The following is a 23,556-nucleotide window of genomic DNA, read 5'->3' on the forward strand; positions in this document are numbered from 1 at the left end:
TGTTTTTGGAATGTGGGAGGAAACCGGAGTACCCGGAGAAAACCCACGCATGCACGGGGAGAACATGCAAACTCCACACAGAGATGCCCGAGGGTGGAATTGAACCCTGGTCTCCTAGCTGTGAGGTCTGTGCGCTAACCCCTAGACCACCGTGCCGCCTCCTCTTACAGTTATGAAATTAATTTTACATTCAGTTTTCCACATCAAGAAACAATTAGAGGAATACTGTAATCGACATTGTACTGTATTTACAAAACTTGTAGTTACAAATCACTTGTCAAAGCGACTTCACTCTTTCTGGATTGATAAGCACTGCACTCTTTTTCCATGTTGCCAGATGTACACTATGGATAAAACACAAACAGCTGACAGCTCGCCCAGCATGGAGTGCAATACATAAACAATACATGCACATGACTTACTCTGCGTAGTTACCACGGACAACCTCCTGCAGCTCGGTTCTCAGCAATAAGCTTCATACCAACCCCATAAAATATTACATAACGCAGCCCAGCTGGTTAGTAGTGCAGCTCACAACAAACCGTGTGAGGATGTCCCAGCATGGCGTCCGGATAGAACGTCCTGTGTGGAGTGGAGCAGCAAACTTACTCACGGTGTGACTCACTGTCTACATCTACATCACCCTCTGTAGTCTCTAGCTCCTCACTCCGCTGTCCCTCGCCTAATGTTTTTCCCTCCTCCCTGTAGATGTCACGGCCACGTTTTCCCTCCATCCTCATCTTCAGCTCACTCACCTCTTCTCATCAGACGTCCACCTGCTCACCTCGCCGGGTTTCTGTCAGACTGACGCTCGCTCCAAGTGAGGTTGAAGCATCTCCTCCACCTCTCATTTCCCTTCCCTCTGTACTCCCTCCTCCCACTCAGCCTCTCACATGCACATATGCACTCTTTGCCTGTCACTTCCTTTATCTCCTCCCTCTTTGTCTGCTCTCCACTGCACTCCCAGGATGATCTACTCCACTGGCTGGGGACACCGAAATAGGGGAGGGGGAATAGGACCCTAACCGACAGGGGCGCCAAAAAATAACAAACAAATTAAAATATCATTTTGCAGGGTCGGTCGAGTGGTTAGCGCACAGACCTCACAGCTAGGAGACCAGGGTTCAATTCCACCCTCGGCTATCTCTGTGTGGTAGTTTGCATGTTCTCCCCGTGCATGTGTGGGTTTTCTCCGGGTACTCCGGTTTCCTCCCACATTCCAAAAACATGCTAGGTTAATTGGCGACTCCAAATTGTCCATAGGTATGAATGTGAGTGTGAATGGTTGTTTGTCTATATGTGCCCTGTGATTGGCTGGCGACCAGTCCAGGGTGTACCCCGCCCTCGTGAGGAAAAGCGGTAGAAAATGAATGAATGAATGAGGATTTTGCAAGGTCAAGGGGTGGGATTTTTCCCCCCAAAATATCTTAGTTACTTTGTTGTAAAAGTTACGTTTTTTCATAGGCGGCATGGCGGTTGTGTGGTTAGCACGCTGACCTCACAGGGTTCAATTCCACCCACGGGCATCTCTGTGTGGAGTTTGCATGTTCTCCCCGTGCATGTGTGGGTTTACTCCGGTTTGCACTGTGATTGGCTGGTGACCAAAGACAGCTGGGATAGGCTCCAGCACCCCCTCGTGAGGAAAAAGCGGTAGAAAATGAATGAAAGTTTTTTCATAGTTAAATTTTATAATTCATGCCAGCGTCCCTACCACTGGCTCACACACTACCACCACCACTCTTTGTAAAAAAAAAACGCGTGGCACCCTCCCCCATCGTCCTTTTAAGTGTTGTATTCACTTAAAAGTAAGCAGGTCTGATTGGAGTGACGGGGGTTGCCTTCATGAGCCAGATAGGGCTGTTGCTGTGGCAACCACATCAGTCAAACGTAGAGGAAAAAAAAAAAAAAAAAAAAAGCAAAACACCCACATGCACATGCACATGCACGCTCCTATAATGCTCAGACTCGTACAATATGTTCAACATCAAACTCCCAAAGGCGCCAACCCCCCGCCCCCCTTCCTTAATGTTTTTAATGAGGAGTGGAAGGTAATGTGGAAGGTTTTTATTTCTCTAATGACTCTCATTCAATCCTTATAGTGAAAATATGCACCTTCTCCACTAAAACAGCAGTCCCCAGCACAGTAATGAGTCCAATTCTGCTAAATCTTTCTTTCCAATGGCCAAATGTACCTGGACATATTTGCGTTGATGTGCATCTTGTGTGAATCCCTGATCAGTGCTAAAAAAAAAAAAAAAGGGATTACAATCATAGTGTGCACCATTTATAACCCTGTATTAGAAGCTCACAAAAAAATAATCTGCTAACGCTTCCCAAGCTTAGCAGTAAACAGTATGAAAGTTCAAAAGCCACATTAGCTACAATCTGTTTTCTTGGATTAAGCGTTTTGTGGTTGTTTTGCAGAAGAACAACATGACGTTACCTGCAACGCTTAGAAAATAATCTCTCACCTGAAAAAATATACTGTCCATCATCTGATGACAGCAACAAGAATTTGATGTTGCATCTATAAAATGAGACATGATGAACAAAAGTAACCTCTTTAAATGTAATATAAACAGGGGAGATGGATTAAAATGAATAGGATCATCCCTCTCCTCGGTAAATCCCCTCTAGCCAACCCTGATGCCGCAGATTCCACACCACATTAGCCTGCTTAAATTGGGCCGTGGTCACTCCCCTTGCCTGCCTGGCCATCCTTTATCCCCTTAGGATTGCTGCTATCCTGCCCCTAACGTCCATCACTTTCTCTATATCACCAGTTTGTCAAGCAAGTAAGAAGAATCCAAAACCAAAATCAAAATCGTGTGCCTCAAAACAAGCAATATGGTCTCAGGAGACAACCCCCACACCTCACCCACAATAGGCAATCCAAGTCAAACAACCCCCATCAAGGTCACATTATACAACAGTAATATGTCAGAGGTCATCAGGCATCATAGCTACTGTGCTATATAAATATATAAATATACATGTCCATCCATTATGTATTTAATTTGAATGAGCCACAGATGTGGGATTCTAACATGTTGAGTTCTAGCTTGGCATAGGTTGTGGCTGCAACAGTAGCCTGTGTTATTATTATGATTGTGTTATTATTATTATTATTGTGTGTGTTGTGAAATAGCACCTGTATGTTCCACTGAATAAAAAAAAGTAACATTATTGACACTGGACAATCTAGAATGCAACACAACGGCGCATAAAACGGCATTATCTTCCAATAGTGCCTTGATATCATCCTGTAGAACCTTGGTATCATTGCATAATGCTTCTTCCATTGGGTTTTAAATCTCATTCAGAGGCAGCATTATCTTCCAATAGTGCATTGATATCATCCTGTAGAACCTTGATATAATTCCACAATATTCTATTTTTTCCATAGGGTTTGCAACCTCCTTAACAACACTGTGCAAGGCAACATTATCATCTTGTAATAAATATATTCCTTTATCTTATCCACAAAGTAGTATTCCTTATGAAATCCTGTTAGCGACCTTCTAAATTTGAGTTTTAACATAATTATGTTGAAGACAGGAAGTGACATCAAAGGTTCAAAGTTGAGTTTTAGCTTGGCATAGGTTATGGCTGCAACAGTAGCCCGTGTTATTATTATGATTGTGTTATTATTATTATTGTGTGTGTTGTGAAATAGCACGTGCATGTTCCACTGAATAAAAAAGTAACTTTATTGACACTGAACAATCTAGAATGCGACACAACGGCGCATAAAACAGCATTATCTTCCAATAGTGCCTTGATATCATCCTGTAGGACCTTGATACTATAATTACATAATATTCTATTTTCTTCCATATACAGTGGATGTGTTCTGGTGTAGACTTGTTGAATGTTGAAAGAGAGATGCAAGGTTTTTTGTTTTGCCAATAAAACTGAGTGGTTATGGTGTTAAGCAGTAGAGTTGACAATAAATAAGAATATCATTTTAGGTCAAATTTTAATTTTTTTACTGCAATAATTCATCCAGTTAATGTTTGTGGGATATTTTCCCAGCTTGAGATGATCTTCCATTTTCTTAAGTGAAATGTTTTTTCAAACGAAATAGCTCTGACAGCTTTCAGAGTTTTCTGTATGTTTACATTTTTGGGAATCTGGAACAGATTAATTAGATTTACTTTATTTCCTATAGGACAAATATCAGTATCAGTATCATATATTTCGATTTATATCAAACCTTTTGGAACTAATAACTAAAACTGATGTCCACGGTACCATTACAACCCATCCAAAATAATAGAGTATTTCATTCTCAATCCATGTGATAGTGTTTTTCTCTTGAAAAACTACAATACTATACACATCCTTTTAAGCGTCCTTTGAATGAGTATGATTAAGTACTGTAGACTATAAGCAACATCAATATTTTTCCAGAAAAGATTGACTCACCCATGTAGCACATCCTGTTCTCTGTGTGTCAAGACATATTAGCAAAGATGACGGTGAAGAGCTGGGATCGTATGAGGCAGCCGTCCTATAGTACATTCTGTCATATGGAAGTCACGAGTCCCGCTGCTTTACACACCACAGTGTTCTACAGATGTAATTAGCACATCACCATCTTTTTCTTTTTCCTCAGACCACCAAAAGTGCACATTTAGACTGACTCCAGGCACTCAAACTAAAGAGATGATGATTGCTTTTGCTGTGGGATATATTTATTATTCCGAATGGTTATCCGACTCAAACAATATCCATATTCCCCCTCGGAAACAGATCCCCCACCAAGTACATGCCTGAGGAAATCAGCAAAGCAGACGGGGGGAAGATCACCGTGGATCATCTGACTGAATATGCTCTTTTGTGTTTTCTGAAAGCAAACTAAGAAGGTCCCACTGATGAATACATCCATAAATATAAACTATAACTATGTTCTGTTATGCTATGCTTTCTAGGAGCAGAAATTGCATCACTTAACAGTTGACGAGAAACATCAGAAAAAAAGAATGTCTGATAAAAATAACATGAAAATGTCTCCTAGCTGTGTCATCCTTCCAAGCAGCAGCTGTGGTGATGACTTTATGATTGTTTAAGACACCCCGTGCTCATGCTGGAAAGTAGGTGGATTTAAATTACAGCCTATGGCGGAATTGAGGGGGGCATGGTCGTCACTTCGGTTCTATATTTGGTCAGTCAGCATGAGACGGTCTCTGCTCTGACCGGCCTTGACTTTGCTCTGCCACTTGACACACTGATGAAGCAAATACGCGGGCAACCCGACACCTGAGGTTTTGCACCACATGGACACTAGGTGCTTAGCGCATGTGCAGGCATGTGTGTGCACAAACTGACATGAGGAGAAGATGATAAGTGTCATCTCATGGGAGTTAAGACAGCAAGGACGGGGAGGGGGGGGGACAGTCTGCAGAAATACAACAAAATCAGATCTCACTTTTTGGGATACCAGGAATTTGTTCATGTTCCGGTAAAACGAGCATATTGGCTTTGTTTGGGGGTTATGGACCCCCTAATATAGCCAATAGTACATCTAAACATTTAAACATTTACACTGAATGTATGCCATCGGGGCGGCACGGTGGTCGAGTGGTTAGCGCGCAGACCTCACAGCTAGGAGACCAGGGTTCAATTCCACCCTCGGCCATCTCTGTGTGGAGTTTGCATGTTCTCCCCATGTACATGTTCTGTCCACATAGAAAGGTTTTCATGTCAAAACCGTGTTTTATCGTTGCGGGCTTATCATTTTTGTATAGAACCACTGTTTGTTTAGAAATGATGTCACCTGAGACCCGAGTTCGATTCCACCGTCTGTGCTATGTCTGTGTAGAGTTTGCATGTTCTCCCCGTGCATGCGTGGGTTTTCTCCGGGTACTCCGGTTTCCTCCCACATTCCAAAAACATGCTAGGTTAATTAGCGACTCCAAATTGTCCATAGGTATGAGTGTGAATGGTTGTTTGTCTATATGTGCCCTGTGATTGGCTGGCGACCAATCCAGGGTGTTCCCCGTGTTCTCGCCCAAAGACAGCTGGGATAGGCTCCAGCACCCCCGCAACCCTCGTGAGGAAAAGTGGTAGAAAATGAATGAATGAATGTATACTTAGCATATGCTAAGTATGCTAATCGGAACATACTTAGTCAAAACAAAAACAAAAATGGATGCTGTAATTGTTTGCAAATTCCCACTCTTATGCAATGTTGCCGGTGCCCCTTAAGTAAAGACTTTTTCTTGTCAAAACAATATGCGTTCAAAAGAGTAATACTGTATTAGCATCACAAAAATACCTCCTCTACATTTGTAAGTGGCGCTATTGGCCTGCCCATTGTTGTGTTCACTCTTCTGTGCATTGAGAGAAATCCTAACAAACGTCAAGAAAGCATCTGCATTGAATTGATTCTTTCTAGCATAACATTCCCCCATGGATTTGCATGCCTATCCGACGTGAAGGTCAGTCCTGGATGGCGCAGCGGGACAGGAGGCCATCTTGTTTTAAAGAACGAGCAGGGAGTTACACAACGGATAGCCGGGCCACAATAATCCATCATGCTCAAGGGACAGTGAGGCGGAGTGCCCCCTCTATCTGGTTATCTGTACGTGTGTGTGGGACAGAAAACGAGAATGCGGCAGAGGCGCTTTACAAAACATCTCATCCTCACAAACCCTCTTCAATGATTTCTTTCCATCAGGGGAGCCGAGCTATCAGGATTACAACCAATTAGGCGCCTTCCACGGAGATCCGAGGATCATTTGTTGATCCACAATGACCATTTAACATTTAATCAAGTACACAAGTTGAAAAGCCGAACAGTTCTTGACATTAAATACAGATTAGGTTAGATTAGAGGCACGGAGGCTCATAAAGACCTATTAGTGTGATGGATTAGGGAAAACTGGAAGCCAATATACACACAGTGGCCATAAGATTAGGTACAGTACCTACACTCTCTGGGAGCTGCAATTTGAAACCCAGATCTCCTGACTGTGGGGCCAACATGCCTATTTACAGTACCGTGCACCCCAAGAGTAAACTTCCATATAAAAATAGCTATAATATAATATATATTATATATGTACATGATGGCGGCACGGCGGTCTGGTGGTTAGTGCGCAGACCTCACAGCTAGGAGACCAGGGTTCGGTCCCCGCCCTCGGCCATCTCTGTGTGGAGTTTGCATGTTCTCCCCGTGCATGCGTGGGTTTTCTCCGGGTACTCCGGTTTCCTCCCACATTCCAAAAACATGCTAGGTTAATTGGCCACTCCAAATTGTCCATAGGTATGAATGTGAGTGTGAATGGTTGTTTGTCTATATGTGCCCTGTGATTGGCTGGCGACCAGTCCAGGGTGTACCCCGCCTCTCGCCCGAAGACAGCTGGGATAGGCTCCAGCACCCCCCGCGACCCTCGTGAGGAAAAAGCGGTAGAAAATGAATGAATGAATGAATGAATATGTACATGATACAGTAAACCTCGGATATATCGGATTCAATTGTTCCCACTGGTTTTGTCCGATATAAGCAAAATCCGTTATATGCGTATACCGGAAAATGTCCGTTTTACGCATATATCGGATTTATATCCGGTATATGCGTAAATCGGATTTTATCCGTTATAAAAAGGCACTTCCTTGACTATGTTTCCAATGTACCTGGACGCGCAGGCAACGCTGCAAACGCTGCAAATGACGTCGTATAGCGGCCTGTCACGATTCGGCGAATCGGAGCGCCACGATGCGGCCATCCGATATATGCGAGGGAAATTTAATGGAAATGCATTGGAACGGGACTGGAGATTTTGTCCGAAATAGGCGAAATCCGTTATAAAAAATCCGATATATGCAATGAATTTTTATTGGAAATGCATTACAGAAAAATTGGTTCTTTTTTATCTGTCCGTTGTGAGCGAATTTCCGATATATCCGAGGTTTACTGTATATAATATACATGATATATACATAATATATATTATATACATGTTATATACATAACATATAATAATAGTTTTATTATTATACCCTTACATGTCATTGTTGTGGACGGCACGGCGGCCTAGTGGCTAGCGCGCAGACCTCACAGCTAGGAGACCAGGGTTCAATTCCACCCTCGCATGTTCTCCCCCGTGCATGCGCGGGTTTTCTCCGGGTACTCACCAAATTCCAAAAACATGCTAGGTTAATTGGCCACTGGATGTGATGCTGTGATGTGACGGCTGGCGACCAATCCAGGGTTTACCCAAAGACAGCTGGGATAGGCTCCAGCACCCCCGCGACCCTCGTGAGGATAAGCGGTAGAAAATGAATGAATGAATGAATGTCATTGTTGTCTGTTCTAAGTACAACATTTTGGAACATTATCTTATTATTGTATTATTATGAGTACAATGTCTCATTCATGAGATTTCCTTGGGGTGTAGTAGTTGACTAAAGAGATGGCTTGATATCATTTTTGATATCATTTTCTTTTCCTTTCTAGATCCTCATACTGTATGTTTTGTAACTAGACAGATACTGTAATACAACAAATAATGTGTCAATATTCCAAAGAGAGAGGCTGACGTCATTGCAGCAAAGTCTCCAGCATACCATCTCTCGACCCTTGGCGCCACCTTGGCACCAGTATCCTTCCAGAGCGATAGTGCATATCTATGCTCCATGCCCCCCCCCCCTCCCGCTCGCCGCCACATGCCACACTCAAGCAGCGCATCATCCTTGCAAGACAGCACCATGCCAGCACCCACAGAGATGGCCGCAAACACACCCAGACTGCTGCCCATCTGCTCCTCCTCGGCTTCATTCATCTTCCTTACACACACAGCTCGGTTGGCACATTGACACGTTGGGCACGCCACAGCCTGCGTCAGCCAGCTTCACGGATTGCAGACTATAGCTGACTAATGCAAGTAGAACATTGGAAGAAACCAACTCACCATTTACTCCTGGCCTTGGAGAAAGTCTTGTCCACCCTGGAAACAGACACAGAAAGTAAACAGCTATTAATAACAAATGATCTCACACCTCATTAAGGATGCATGCGTCAAATACAAGTCTAATTACTGAGGTATAATTAGTATACATGAACACGCTACAGAGGTTACATTATTTGATGATCTTAATTGTAACAAATCACTTCCTCATTTCCTGCAATTACCTGTCCGATCAAAGCGTGGAATAAATTGCGGTGGGCTCCCCGAGCTGTCCTTTTTTTTTTGCACATGTATCAGTGCACTGACCTGTTGGAGTGTGGCTGTGGGTATTGTGCATGCAGTGGGGCCGGGTTACCCTGAAATATCTCCAGCCATCTGTGGAAGCAGCGTTCCCATAAGTATGGCAGGAATACTGCTTGTTGTGGCTGCTTTTAATCCATATGTTGATGCATACATTTCATGGGTCACTGCTAGACTGCTATGTGTCCTTAAATCAGTCTACATGACCCGAAACAATATGGCAATGCTATAGTGAGAAAGAAAAGTGGAATTATTATTTTTTAATTGCATGAGAAAGTTCTTTTAGCCAGTAGAGGGCACTGTGTACGCAGACGAAAAACAGCAGCCTCTCAGTGAGGAAGCTGTTTGGCACCATTTGTGGTGGCTTGCTTTCATCAAATGCATATGTTGCAGCAATTGAGTGACTGCAGATAAATAAGATGTATTAATATGTGTACAGTATATGCATAATGCACATTTATTTGAGATGTCATTTTAACTGAGATACACGGGACCGGCCAAATTGGAACCCTAAGAAGAATTCATTCATTCATTTTCTACCGCTTTTTCCTCACGAGGGTCGCAGGGGTGCTGGAGCCTATCCCAGCGGGGTACACCCTGGACTGGTCGCCAGCCAATCACAGGGCACATATAGACAAACAACCATTCACACTCACATTCATACCTATGGACAATTTGGAGTCGCCAATTAACCTAGCATGTTTTTGGAATGTGGGAGGAAACCGGAGTACCCGGAGAAAACCCACACATGCACGGGGAGAACATGCAAACTCCACACAGAGATGGCCGAAGGTGGAATTGAACTCTAGTCTCCTAGCTGTGAGGTCTGCGTGCTAACCACTAGACCGCCGTGCCGCCCCCTAAGAAGAATTCCTAAGAGGAATCTACATTACTTAACTGGACGAAAGAGTGGAAGCGTGGACGCTGCCCGTTGTTTTCAAATATAATCATTCATATAACGCAACACATTGTAGTGTATTGAATTTGCTGTGAATTATAGTAACCCTATAGTCCACAGTGTTTCAGTATTCATTCATTCATTTTCTACCGGAACTCATTTTTCTAATGGAATGAGTGAAAATAAAGCCTAAACAAGGCAAGTAGCTTCAGTACGAAATTTCCTAATGCATAAGGCAAAGTATTCCACTTCTTCTTTTGTAGGAACTGAAAACTTAAAAGACAAATGAAAACCTAAAGCTTCCTTCTTCTGGGAAAGCTGCATCATTGTGATTGAAAAAAAAAAAAAAACATGCCCGGGGGTTTGTCACCGACTCTCAAAAAGTACATGTTGTGTTTTTTTTAAGTAGGTTGCGACCTAATTGGTGTTAATGCAGCGGATCACATATTCAATGCCAACCGTCTGTGTGACATGTGGATGTTGCGTAACGCTCCACCTTAAATGCACCAGATGATGTACCAGAACTCACACAAACACGTGCACGTAACTTCATGTTCGCTTCATCGCCAAGGTACTCCCGGCATGACGAGGGCGTCACTAAGTTCTGAATCACTAAGAATAACATTCTCTAAATCTTATTATGCTGCTTGAGTTTCTTGGGATGTTTCTATTGAATCAGACAGGGTGTGAGCAGATTACCTAATGAGACAAATACCAAAATCAATTTTTTTCTTGTTTCTTTTTGGGGTAATCACAAAGTTGAAGATGTTAAAATGGGGCCTGTGTGCTAAAATATGCTTTTTAAACCAAAAACTATGAGAACATAACCACCAGGCAGCAGATTTTACTATATGTTAAACCTTATAAAACTCTTACTGACAGATGATATAACAAAGTAGCGATAATCAAATCGCCTCTCATTGCGCAGGGCCCACCGGACTGCTCATCAGTGGAAATAAGACATTAAAATATATTCATTCATTCATTCATTCATTTTCTACCGCTTTTTCCTCACGAGGGTCGCGGGGGGTGCTGGAGCCTATCCCAGCTGTCTTTGGGCGAGAGGCGGGGTACACCCTGGACTGGACATTCATACCTATGGACGCATGCACGCATGCACGCATGCACGGGCAGAACATGCAAACTCCACACAGAGATGGCCGAGGGTGGAATCGAGCCCCGGTCCTCCAAGCTGTGAGGTCTGCGCGCTAACCACTCGTTATTATCATTATCATTATCATTATTGTTATAATCTTTATCATTATTACCATCATTATAATCATCATTAATATTACCATTTCCATCATTATAGTTACAAATTTTGTGATTTTTTTTATTTTTTATTTTTAATTATTTAATTTTACAGACTTCAATGTTGTATTCTCATGTTAAACGATGCCAAACTTTGGCGCTCTCTAGGGAGCTGGACAACTCACTGCATATGAAACTGCAAATATACATAAGAATAATAAGTCCAAATGCTGTACAATGCAAAAAAAACAGAGGAGAAACAGAGACAATGTCCTGCTGTGATGTTGGACAAAAGTAGGCTATGTGAAGTATGTCAGTGCTGATGCATTTGTGGCTCATGACTCATATTTGCACATTGAAAAGTGACGAGTCAAAACGCTGTGTGTTGCCTGCTTTTAGCGTGCAAACGTACACAAACTTGTTGAACCTGTTTGTTTGTGCCACAGGTCAGAGCCAGCATGTCTGAGAAGAAACATTGTTTTTTTTTATTCCATCTTTGTTATCTAATCATCAAACATGAACCGGTTTCCATGGAAGCACACACCAGTAAGTAACTAAAAGAGCCATAAGACACTTTGAGACAATTTTAAATTATCAACCCAAAACAACTCTGAATCACCTTTTTGTTCAACTTTCGAAAAATTTCCTTTACGTCAGAAATTTGACATTGCGGCCGTTTTATCAGCAACATGACTTCTTGCAAGTAGGTCACAAGGCAAAGCGCCCGCGGAGTAAATCCAGCTTAAAGCAAACAAGTTTGTTGTTCAGCTTGCAATCAACTTCACTAGACATTAGTAAAGCAGGAAGATTATATATGTGAAATTTAAGTCCTCAAAATGTAATCCGACCAACATGTCTTTTTTTAAAAAGGCTCGAGGCCTTGCTGACTTTGGCAGGCAACTCGCTAAAGTTTCACGTTTCTCAGTAGTCAAAAAGACAAAAAACCACGAGAACTTTTTTTCAGGATATTGATTGGATGTTATCATCACAGCAGATACTGAAAATGATGTCAATCCAATTAATCCGATTCAGATACCCCAAAATATTAACAAAAATATTTTTTTATAAAAATTATTTATTAATAACGAATGTACAAAATGTATTGCTTCCCATACATCCTGCTAAAATCCCATTCAGTAGTGTTTCTTATTTTCTTTAAAAAAACAGCAACTTTCTTTGGCCCCATGGCTGGTTATTTCACAGTCATACTCAATTAAAAAAAATGTATGGACAGGGAGTCAGCAAAATAGAGGCTGCTTTGTTTGCCGTTTTACTTTATGGAACGATACAGGACTGGGCAAACCGATTACTTTGTTACATGCGATATTGTACAAAAGATGGGACAGTGTACAAAAACTGGGGCATACTAAAACCAAGGTTTGAGTGTATTGTCAAATAAAGATGATATTTCTGAGAACAGAAAGACCAACTTTTTGCAATCTAATTTTAGCACTGGGTTATTATCAAGAAAACCATAAAAATGGCTAAATATACGTTCTAAAATTACACTATTTTTGTTGTCATTATTATATTTGTAATAACAAATGTACGTTTAGTTGTACCAAGCATTAAAATGAACAAATAAACCGAAGAAACGAGGCTAGTCCAATGCTTTCTATGACTGTCTTTATAGACATAAATCATCCATTTTCTATGGGTCTTATCTTCACGAGGGTCACAGGGTTAATTCGGGCGGGAGTTTGGGTACACCCTGGACTGGTCGCCAGCCAATCACAGCGCATAATATAGACAAAATCATTTATGCATTTTTTTTTTGGATTGTGGGAGGAAACCGGAGTACCTGGAGAAAACCCACGCATGCACAGACAAAAAAGATGCACAAATGGAGAATCAAACCCAGGTCTGACTATGTGGCCAACATGCTAACCACTCCACCACCGTGCAGACCTATAGACATAATTTAGAGTGTGTCCACTTAAAATTGAGTCAGACAAGCTGCTTGATTTAGCACCGGGGTTCTCAGTTATTTTCTGCCATGCCCCCACTGGGGGACTTAAATGTTTTTGCACCCCCACTTTGAAATACTATAAACAAAATAATAATATCTCTTTAAGAAAGTCATCCCTGCCGGTGACCCCGCCCCTACTCTTTGTGAAGTACCGATGCACCAGATATGTCAAAACAACAATATTGCAGTGCATTCTGGGACTTTTGGTATTCAGATTCAGATTAAAAAAAAACTGAAATTATTCAGAGTATTACACAAAGTGAAATGAAAAACAGAGAAAATATGATGCCATGCGTTGTGACCGAAAGTGCATGAGAAAGGACACCAGATACTGTCAACAAACCTGAAGTGAAAGACTGTCTCAGCCCTGAGAAGCCTGAATGAGCCTTTTGACAAAGACGTGGGTGTAAAATAGCTGAATGTTCCCATTTGGCTCCACTACAACTTCTAGTACAGTAGTGAACTCGCTCTAACGCACACACAAAAACATCAGCACATCCGACACAATGGACCGATAACATCATCCTCATTATGCGGCCATTCATGTAGCAGATGTCAAACGGGATTGGCCGGGACGTGGACAATGTATTGCACTAAACTAACATGTCACTCCATATGAAGTCTTTAAATAATATTTCATTGCCAGATTGTTGCAATTCCCTGCCAGTTCCTGGAGTTATTTCTTCAACTTTAAATGTGTCAGATGATCATTGTTCTTATTATGTCCGCATTGTACACAATGAGAGGAGAAATATGATCTCAAATTTGAAACACTTATATGCTAGGACTACGTTAAAAAGCCATAGCATTTCAGTATGTGGAATCAAACTATGGAATGGATTGAGTAAGGAAATCAAACAATGCACAACGATGAGCCAATTCAAGAAACAATACAAGCAGTTGATGTTTGCTAAATACAAGGATGAAGAGTCTTGAACCAGTCATGATGTGCTATATATATCACTATATTGACACTTACTATGGTACACATTATGTTATTGTATGGTCATATCACCTCAGACTTCGGTACGTGACAAAAAATGTAAAAAAAATTAAAAAAAAACTTAAACTGTATTATGGAAAGCAGGAAGTGAACAAATGTAACAGTTACTGATTGAAAAAGTACCAGATGGAGGGGTAGGATTTAATAAGCTTTGCTTCTTCCTACTCCTTTTTTGACATGTGGAACTGTGAACTGATTATGGTAATGGTAATGGTAATGGTAATGGTAATGGTAATGGTAATGGTAATGGTTTTATTTCATTTGAACATGCATCGGATTACAATTGAATGCATCACATAATCAGTTCCCAGTTCCACATGTCCAAAAGGAGTAGGAAGAAGCAAAGCTTATTAAATCCTACCCCTCCATCTGGTACTTTTACAATCAGTAACTGTTACATTTGTTCACTTCCTGCTTTCCATAACACAGTTTATGTTTTTTTTTGTTTTTTTTTTAAATAATGCGCCTCATACCGAAGTACGAGGTGACATAATGGGTACCATATGATGTGATGCACTCAATTGTAATCTGATGCATGTTCAAATGAAATAAAACCATGACCAAAATAAAAGACTATTGTACGATTGAATGTATCTTAATTAAGCAGCATGAATAAGAAAAGTGGACAAAATCTTGCCCGGCGTCTCTGCATAGGCAAACGGCTTGTCATTCAGACAAAACAAATATGCACGATGGACCGCCTGAGTAGGCAATGAAGAGCCCATCTCGTCGCTCTACATCTCCTGTTTGTTTTGCCTCCACGCTTGGAAATGCTCTTGAATGGCCTCCTGTTCTCAAGTAGCCCTGCCTTGCGGTCTAATCATCTTTTGTCATGCAAACGTTTGCTTTTGTCAAACAAAAAAAAAAAAAGGCCCTCTCTGTGTTGTTCCCCAAACTCAGGCAGGGTTCCATTTTCAGTACAATAAGCGTCAGGCATGAGAGCATCACACTGCGTTTGCTTTCAAAAGGGAGATACAAAGATTGTGCTGTTTGCATGTGAAGCAAGGTTTGGTTTACATTGTGTAATAATGTCATTCTGTCCATCAAAGAAAGGAGAAATCAGGGATTTCCGTAATCATCCGTTGATTGTACGACAGAAAGACTGTCTCGCCATGACACCATGCGTCACGTTTGTGTCGCCTGATGGTGTCCCCCCCCCAAGGAGCTCATTCAAGACGGCGCTCGTCGACCTATTTATTTCACCGTGAAGAGTTCATGAGAGGACTGCAAACAGAGAATACACTGTACACTCGTTTGGTTTAGCTCACGTGACACACAAGCATATGACCAGACTGGCGGCGGCGGCCATTCAATTGCATTAAAAACAATCTGAAATTCAAATTCCAACAAACATTGTAGTCAACATCTCAGAGTGGTGATGTAAGTGTTTGCAGTGTTTGCAGTTGCTATTGGTTGGTATGTAAACATCCAACTACTGGATGTTACCGGATGGTACTGGGTGCTGGAGCCTATCCCAGCTGTCTTTGGGCAAGAGGCGGGGTACACCCTGGACTGGTCGCCAGCCAATCACAGGGCACATATAGACAAACAACCATTCACACTCACATTCATACCTATGGACAATTTGGAGTCGCTAATTAACCTAGCATGTTTTTGGAATGTGGGAGAAAACCCACGCATGCACGGGGAGAACATGCAAACTCCACAGAGAGATGGCCGAGGGTGGAATTGAACCCTGGTCTATCATAATTATCATTATATTATTAATTAGCTTATTATTATTACTATCATCATTCTTCTTCTTCTGATTATTACTACTAGTACTACTAGTAGTAGTAGTAGTAGGCTAGTATTAGCCTGCTTATTCACTTGCTTATTAGTCTGCTTTTGCCCTATTATATGAAATAAAAAAGGTAAAATAATAATAATAATAAATTTAAAAATCTATTTAAAAATATCAAATATTTAGGCCTATAATAATAATAATAATAAATAATAATAATAATAATAATTATTATTATAGGCCTAAATAATTTTATATTTTTATAGGTTTTATTTTTTTTAATAATAATAATAATAATAATAAATATTATTATTATTAGAACAATACTACTACTAATAATAATAATAATTATTATTAATATTAATGTTGATATCATTATGAATAATAATTATTAATATTATTATGAATTATTATTATTATTATGAATTATTATTATTATTATGAATTATTATTATTATTATTATTATTATTATTATTATTATTATTATTATTATTATTATTATTATTATTATTATTATTATTATAACGCCACTGGCCATCACTATTAAAAGTAAGCTCCCAATCTGTTATGGACGAATTTGTGGGCAGCATCATTAAAAATGTAAATATATCCTTATTCAGGCAAATGCATTGGTGCACCCGTTTACTTTAAGAGCATTGGACTGAAATCTGGCCCCTGAAGTGAAAACATGAGTGCCCAGTGGCAGCGATGGGTGTGCAGTTCTTGACTAGAGCTAGTGTCACCGTATGTTTAGTTTAGCATTACAAGCAGATCCAAAGTAAAAATATCATTAACTGAACTAATACCAAACTTTTCCAAAAACCCCATAGAAGCCATGCCTCTATAATACATGATGCCTTTACTGGGCACAATGCAGCCTTTAGTTCAGCACAAGCATTTTTAAGCACTTACTTCATTGGACACAGCCATCATTGAGACAAAGAATACGTACAAGAATACACACGATGGCACGCTTGTGCACAAATGCACACAAACATACGAGAGAATGTGCAAAGTCATCAAACAAGGGAGACAGAGCGAGATACACAAACACTCTTTGTCACACATTCTGATGATTTGATTATTAATATGATACTCTTACCCTCCGTAGGCTCCAAAAGTAAAACTCCTCTTTCTCTGTGGCATACCTGCTGACACACAACAGTGACCGAGTCCACTCAGAGCTCAATGGAGCCAGCACTTGTGTCACATACGCTGACTGAGCATGTGTATGTGTGTGTGTTTGTGTGTGTTTGTGTGCGTGTCCACTCCCCCAGCAAGGGCTAATATGCCCTGCCCCTTCCTTGCTTACACGCCTTCTCTGCAAACAGGCAATGGGCAAAGAGGATGAGGGTGATGTAGGGGTGATGGTGGTGGGTGCTGACCATGACCAGTCTGCTATTGAACTGGAAGCAAGACACCTCCTCTTTTTCTCACAGTTCAATCCCCAATCTTTAATATACGTCTCTGGGGCCAAACACGATGGTGTCAGACTTGTTGGGCCACTTGTTGCAGCTCACTAAAAGATGGCTGACCGGCGATTAATCACTCTAAGTAAACAATCACAGAGCTCTGGTCGGGTCGGGTTGTGCATGCGTGGGTTTTCTTCATGTACTCCGGTTTCCTCCCACATTCCAAAAACATGCTAGGTTAATTTGCCACTCCAAATTGTCCATAGGTATGAATGTGAGTGTGAATGGTTGTTTGTCTATATGTGCCCTGTGATTGGCTGGCCACCCGTCCAGGGTGTACCCCGCCTCTCGCCCGAAGACAGCTGGGATAGGCTCCAGCGCGCCCACGACCCTCGTGAGGAAAAAGCGGTAGAAAATGAATGAATGAATGAATGAATGAATATATTTTAATGTCTTATTTCCACTGATGAGCAGTCCGGTGGGCCCTGCGTATTTACACGCAATGAGAGGCGATTTGATTATCGCTACTTTGTTATATCATCTGTCAGTACGAGTTTTATAAGGTTTAACATATGGTAAACTACACCGGAAGTGTTCACCATTTTGTGATGTTTTGTTTATACTTATTCCGCCAACCAAACGCGCTCTGTTTGTTCCAATGTCGGACCAACAAACAGAGATCCAGCCTGAGATAAATAGAAACAAGGATAACAAACACACATACACGCCTTATCAAGTCAATTAATCAACTTCATTTTTCTTTATCGTTCGAATAATGGAGTTGTCCATTATATTGACAGGTTTATTCATCACACTGCAACTTAACACTCAAAATGTAGCTCAGAAATATACAATACAACTACCAATACAATATAAAATGAATAAAAACTGCTATTTTATTTTCTTCCCATAATGCATTTCGTCCCAGCCAATCAGAACATTTCAAATCATTCATCCAGCTGTCCACCAGAGGGAGCCAGAGGTGCTGGAGGCTGGTGTATCCCTCTGGTGGACAGAGGCAGTTGAATATTCAATTCCATTCACTCATTCAGCGACGCATAAAAATATGTGGCATTTGACTTGGACACTGGATTTTCCTCTCTATGAAAGGACGGCAGTAACTAGCACCTTCCGGCCCTGACACACCTCCTCCACTTCATGATGAAGCGAGTACGCTTACATTAAAGACATTATACAGGTTGTAGAAAGTAATTGTGTATAATACATGTTATCATTAAATTGGATTATGTACAATAAAAAGAGTCTTGAACCAGTCATGATGTGCTATATATATCACTATATTGACACTTACTATGGTATCCATTATGTCATTGGATGCTCATCTCACCTCCTACTTCGGTACGGGACAAAAAAATTAAAAATTTAAAAATTCAAAAAAAAACTTAAACTGTATTATGGAAAGCAGGAAGTGAACAAATGTAACAGTTACTGATTGTAAAAACAATAAAGCAATGACTATCAACTGTATGGTAAAGATGAATAACGCATTATAGTAACTCTCATATCTCATGACCGTCCTCACTAATTCCTGTACTCAATCGTGGATTTCGTTCATTTTAATGTCACAAAGTTGACATTTTTGAAGTGCTAAGATTCTGTTCTGGTGATGTTCAACTTTTAAATATGCAAAATAGTCACAGAAATTAAAGCCACAGTAGTCTGCACGGATAATAAAAGCCGAGTGAGGCACGATGCTATCAGTGAAAGGTGGACCACGGCCCTTCAACAGACAGACCATTCATCCTCACAGTCATTGAGTGGAAGCAAACCACACGCAACTTGCATAAATATCACCAAAGCGAACCACTACACTATCAGTGACAGTATCCACATTTTTTTCAGCTAGTTATTTTCTGACTTTTTTCATGTAAAATGAAAAAAAAGGATAAATAACATTTCTACATTCCATTCAGCAAAAACTCCTTATTCTTGCCAATGTCCACGAACCAGGAAGTGAACTTTTAAAAGGCTCTAGCAGTGAAACGCATGCCAAGAACCTCTTAAGGAAGGAGCTCATTCGCTCTCAATATTTATACTGCATGGCAGTGAACACACCGCCTATTGCCGCTGTATACTGTCTAAATATTTTCCAGATACTTGACTGAACAAGGATTGCACATAGACGGGGATATTTGGAGTGTTTGCAGAGGAAGGGATGCCGTCCAAATCCAAAAGGGTGAGAGTATTCGAAGAGCAATCGTGCCGTGAAGTAAGTGAAAAGAAATGACGCCTTATTTTATATTTTTTTCCAGTGGCAACTGAAGCCGTGCACTAAATGATTATTTCAACGTATACCTCGGTAGCAAAATGTGGCTTTTTTCATGGATCTTCAGGATGGCCAAAACTTGTGTTGACCCACCCGATTGTCCACCACATTGTGGCGGGAAATGACTATTAGCAACTCAGGACTCGGTGAGTTTGTCATTTGAACCCCGCTCCCTGTATGCACACTCTATAGTGCTACACAGACAACCGCTTTTGTTCCATGACTTACACAAAATAAATACTTAGGACACTGATAAATTGTTTTTTCCTCACGAGGGTCGCAGGGGGTGCTGGCGAGAGGCGGGGTACACCCTGGACTGGTGGCCAGCCAATCACAGGGCACATATAGACAAACAACCATTCACACTCACATTCATACCTATGGACAATTTGGAGTCGCCAATTAACCTAGCATGTTTTTGGAATGTGGGAGGAAACCGGAGTACCCGGAGAAAACCCACGCATGCACGGGGAGAACATGCAAACTCCACACAGAGATGGCTGAGGGTGGAATTGAACTTGGTCTTCTAGCTGTGAGATCTGCGCGCTAACCACTTGACCGCCGTGCCGCCCTGAAATAGTAATATCAAAATGAATATTTTTCCTTTGTGATGTCACAAAGGGGCGGACTTCCTTACATGGTTCATAGTTAGGAAGCACTTTGGGCATGTGATCACGGAGGAGTGGGCATGCCCGGAGGCGGGCCGTGGGTGGACTAAATTAAAACAGACCCTTTTGCCAGGAAGCACAAATACAGCTGGATAGGTGCAGATTCTGGAAGATCTAAAAAAGTTTTCTATGCGGGTTATTGTGTGTAGCTGCTCTATGGGAGACCACAACTCAATCCAAAGGGTCCCCTTTAAGCCAGTGTATGCTTTTTTAGAGTATGCTAATACACTCAGAGGATGTTCGAAGTGACTTGAAGGGACATCGAATGACTGCAAGGCAACTCGGGGTTACTTCCTGTAGAAACGACCCCTCACTTTGACATCCTCCGCTAGAGGACTCAGTATTTAGACTCCTCTGGTGGAGTTCTGAAAATAACACAGTTGAAGAGAGGGTTTGTTGACTGATTGGGAGGAGTGGGGCGAGCCCGCTGAATCGTCCCAATGAGGTCACGCGGCCCTCAGGCCCCCCCCCCCCGGAGCCGCACACAAACACACTGCCGCGGACACTATCGCCTTTCACAGCTCTCTCATTAGAGAGTTGCGATATGACGGCCAGCACACCAAAACAGACGAATGAAACACACCCACTGCATGTTCTCGAGATTGTCACAGTAAGTGGTTTCGACACACGGAAACGTGTTTGAGTGTGACTGCTTCCACATGCAATCAAAGTCACACATTTGCAAAAGGAAGGTAATTCATTATTTACGGTACTGAGATGCAGTCTGCGGTATGAGCGTAGCAGCACATATGTACTGCAAAGAAAGATCTTTTTCAGTAATAATGGATCATCGGGGTCACATGATCTCTCCCCGATGCCCTCAGCACCCCCCATTATAGATGATTCTCTACAAGCAAGCCGGACTTTGTCTTCATGCCAGGCGATCGATAGATAACAGATACATATTTGATGCACAATAACATTGACTTTTGATGGGAAGAGGAGTATCACTGAAATGAGATTTTGATCAACTCATATCATATCAGAGTGTTGGATTCCAGCAATATATTTCATATTTTTCAACATGGTAATAATCCAATCAATGAGCTTCATTCATATTAACTTAATATGTTTATGATCCTATTGTTTGTCGAATGGCACTGAGCTGTGTAATATAATATATAATATAGTATAATATAATATAATATATAATATAATATTTAGGCTACCTAATTAAGTTACATAAGAGGCAAAATTTAAAGCAAATATAACACTAATATTGTCCACAGTATTATTAGTATACTAGGAAATAGCGCCCTCCTGTGGATACTTTATGCTGTAGTTTATTATCAAGCTGCAGCTAACTATTTATTCATTCATTCATTTTCTACCGCTTTTCCTCACGAGGTTCGCGCGGGGTGTTGGAGCCTATCCCAGCTGTCTTCGGGCGAGAGAGGCGGGGTACACCCTGGACTGGTGGCCAGCCAATCACAGGGCACATATAGACAAACAACCATTCACACTCACATTCATACCTATGGACAATTTGGAGTCGCCAATTGGAGTACCACCTCCATCCACCCTTTTTCTGAACGGGAACCGTGGACTAAAAGACTTGGAGGTGTTGATCTTCACACTCACACTCCGGTCATCATCCCCAGTCTAACAGCCAGATCAGGACCTGGAGGCCACGCTGTACCACCCTTCTGCCTGGTCCACCCCTGGATCAAGTACACCCACAAGACCCCCTTGTCCGCTCGGTCACAGGTATATCCTCCTTGAAAACTGCTTATGGTTTCCAATTTCCTTTGTTCCCTTCCCAAGAATCAGACATACATGTTGAGTACTATAAATGTGTACATGTTGGCAGGTCTGTATTACAATGACGACAAAAATAGCTTCCAAATGTGTTTGGAATCCATGAAGTCGTCTGGCCTAAGGGGCTAATACAGGGATGTAATATTACTGTTTGAGTCATGGTGCCATCAAAACAACCAGAATCATAACAGCACCCCCTTTGTCACCCTCAATGAAGTTGCCCGCCAACTAAAAGATACAAAAACATCCAAAATACTCCGCCTTGGTGGAGGTCTGCACTACACTAAGTGACATTCCAGTTCTATTCGGTCAGTAATGATGTTTGCACACGATGTCATTCTTCTGTACTGCTTTCCGCCATTCCACGCCTAATGTAACCTTTACCCTGCAAAGGCTTTATGTAAGCGATCGTTACATCCACATGATTGATCAGTGTACATCCAATTCATTGTTCTTATATAAGGTTTGCAGTGTTGGAGCCAGAAGCCCGGTGATGAGACACGAACCTGCATGATAATAAGTGTGACATCAAAGAGCGCGTATGCGGGCCGTAACAGCCTGGTCGGCAAAAGAAAATACGGAATGAATGACGGTACAAAGGCACAACATGAGAAAGAAAAAGATGGAATTAATATAGAAGGCGCAAAGATAAGACGACAGGGATGAGGGTGACTCATTCCAAAAGCATCAAAGAGGAGCTACACGTTGCCTCTGATAATCTGTTCGCAGCAGTGCGCTGACGTACTCCTCCCAGGAGAAGTAGAATGCGCAATAATTGAAGGGGGGGGGGGGGGGGGGGGGTTGAATACCACCATGAGGTCTTATCTGTATATCTATTTTTAATATCTTCTAGAAATTACTCTAAACCAGGGGTCTCATACACGCGGCCCGCGGACCAAATGTGGCCCGCAGGACACTAGTTTGAGTTTAATGTTAGTGCGGCCCGCGCAAGTTTGATATGGATGCTGTATGGTATCATGTACCCAGAAAAAATTATTACGTTTGATTAATGTTCATGTTAAAGGTTAAGTAACTGTTAATAGTTATCTTCCCTATCCGTGTGGAAGTGGTAAGTTTTTGGCTATTTAAGTTTAAAGGAAATAACTTGAAGGCTACCGTTTAGGTCGCTAGCGTTCTAGTTTGCGAGTTAGCATGCGTCTCAAGACCCTGCAGTTGCGCAATAAGTTGTAAATAAAAAAAGTAGAAATGCATACATAGTTTGGTAAGCTCATTGACCCTTGACCTACATACACAAATGAAGCCAATCATGAGAAAAGGTATTTAAGGTGGCCAATTCTCTGAAGAGTAGCACCATGACAGCACCAAACAACTGTCAAATGACCCCAATAC

At 41.5% G+C, this 23,556-nt stretch overlaps 1 protein-coding gene across 15 annotated transcripts in view; it reads right to left on the reverse strand.

Moving 5' to 3' along the window:
* rap1gapa (RAP1 GTPase activating protein a) overlaps nt 1-23,556 on the reverse strand; it is a 56,337-nt gene that overhangs the window by 28,004 nt on the left and 4,777 nt on the right. For 3 of the 15 annotated variants that reach the window (XM_058051579.1, XM_058051578.1, XM_058051570.1), the window contains exons 1-2: nt 17,184-17,603; nt 8,919-8,954 (exon numbers count right to left, since the gene is read on the reverse strand). In XM_058051579.1, the coding sequence (XP_057907562.1) occupies nt 8,919-8,954; nt 17,184-17,227 (80 nt within the window). In that variant the 5' untranslated portion in view covers nt 17,228-17,603. Of the gene's footprint in view, nt 1-422; nt 685-755; nt 935-2,192; nt 2,242-8,918; nt 8,955-17,183; nt 17,607-23,556 lie in introns of those variants that run through there. The other 12 variants (XM_058051571.1, XM_058051573.1, XM_058051583.1 and 9 more) reach the window with 10 other exon arrangements.

This window comes from Doryrhamphus excisus, chromosome 16 (genome assembly GCF_030265055.1).
Source record: "Doryrhamphus excisus isolate RoL2022-K1 chromosome 16, RoL_Dexc_1.0, whole genome shotgun sequence".
Classification (NCBI taxonomy): Eukaryota; Metazoa; Chordata; class Actinopteri; order Syngnathiformes; family Syngnathidae; genus Doryrhamphus; species Doryrhamphus excisus.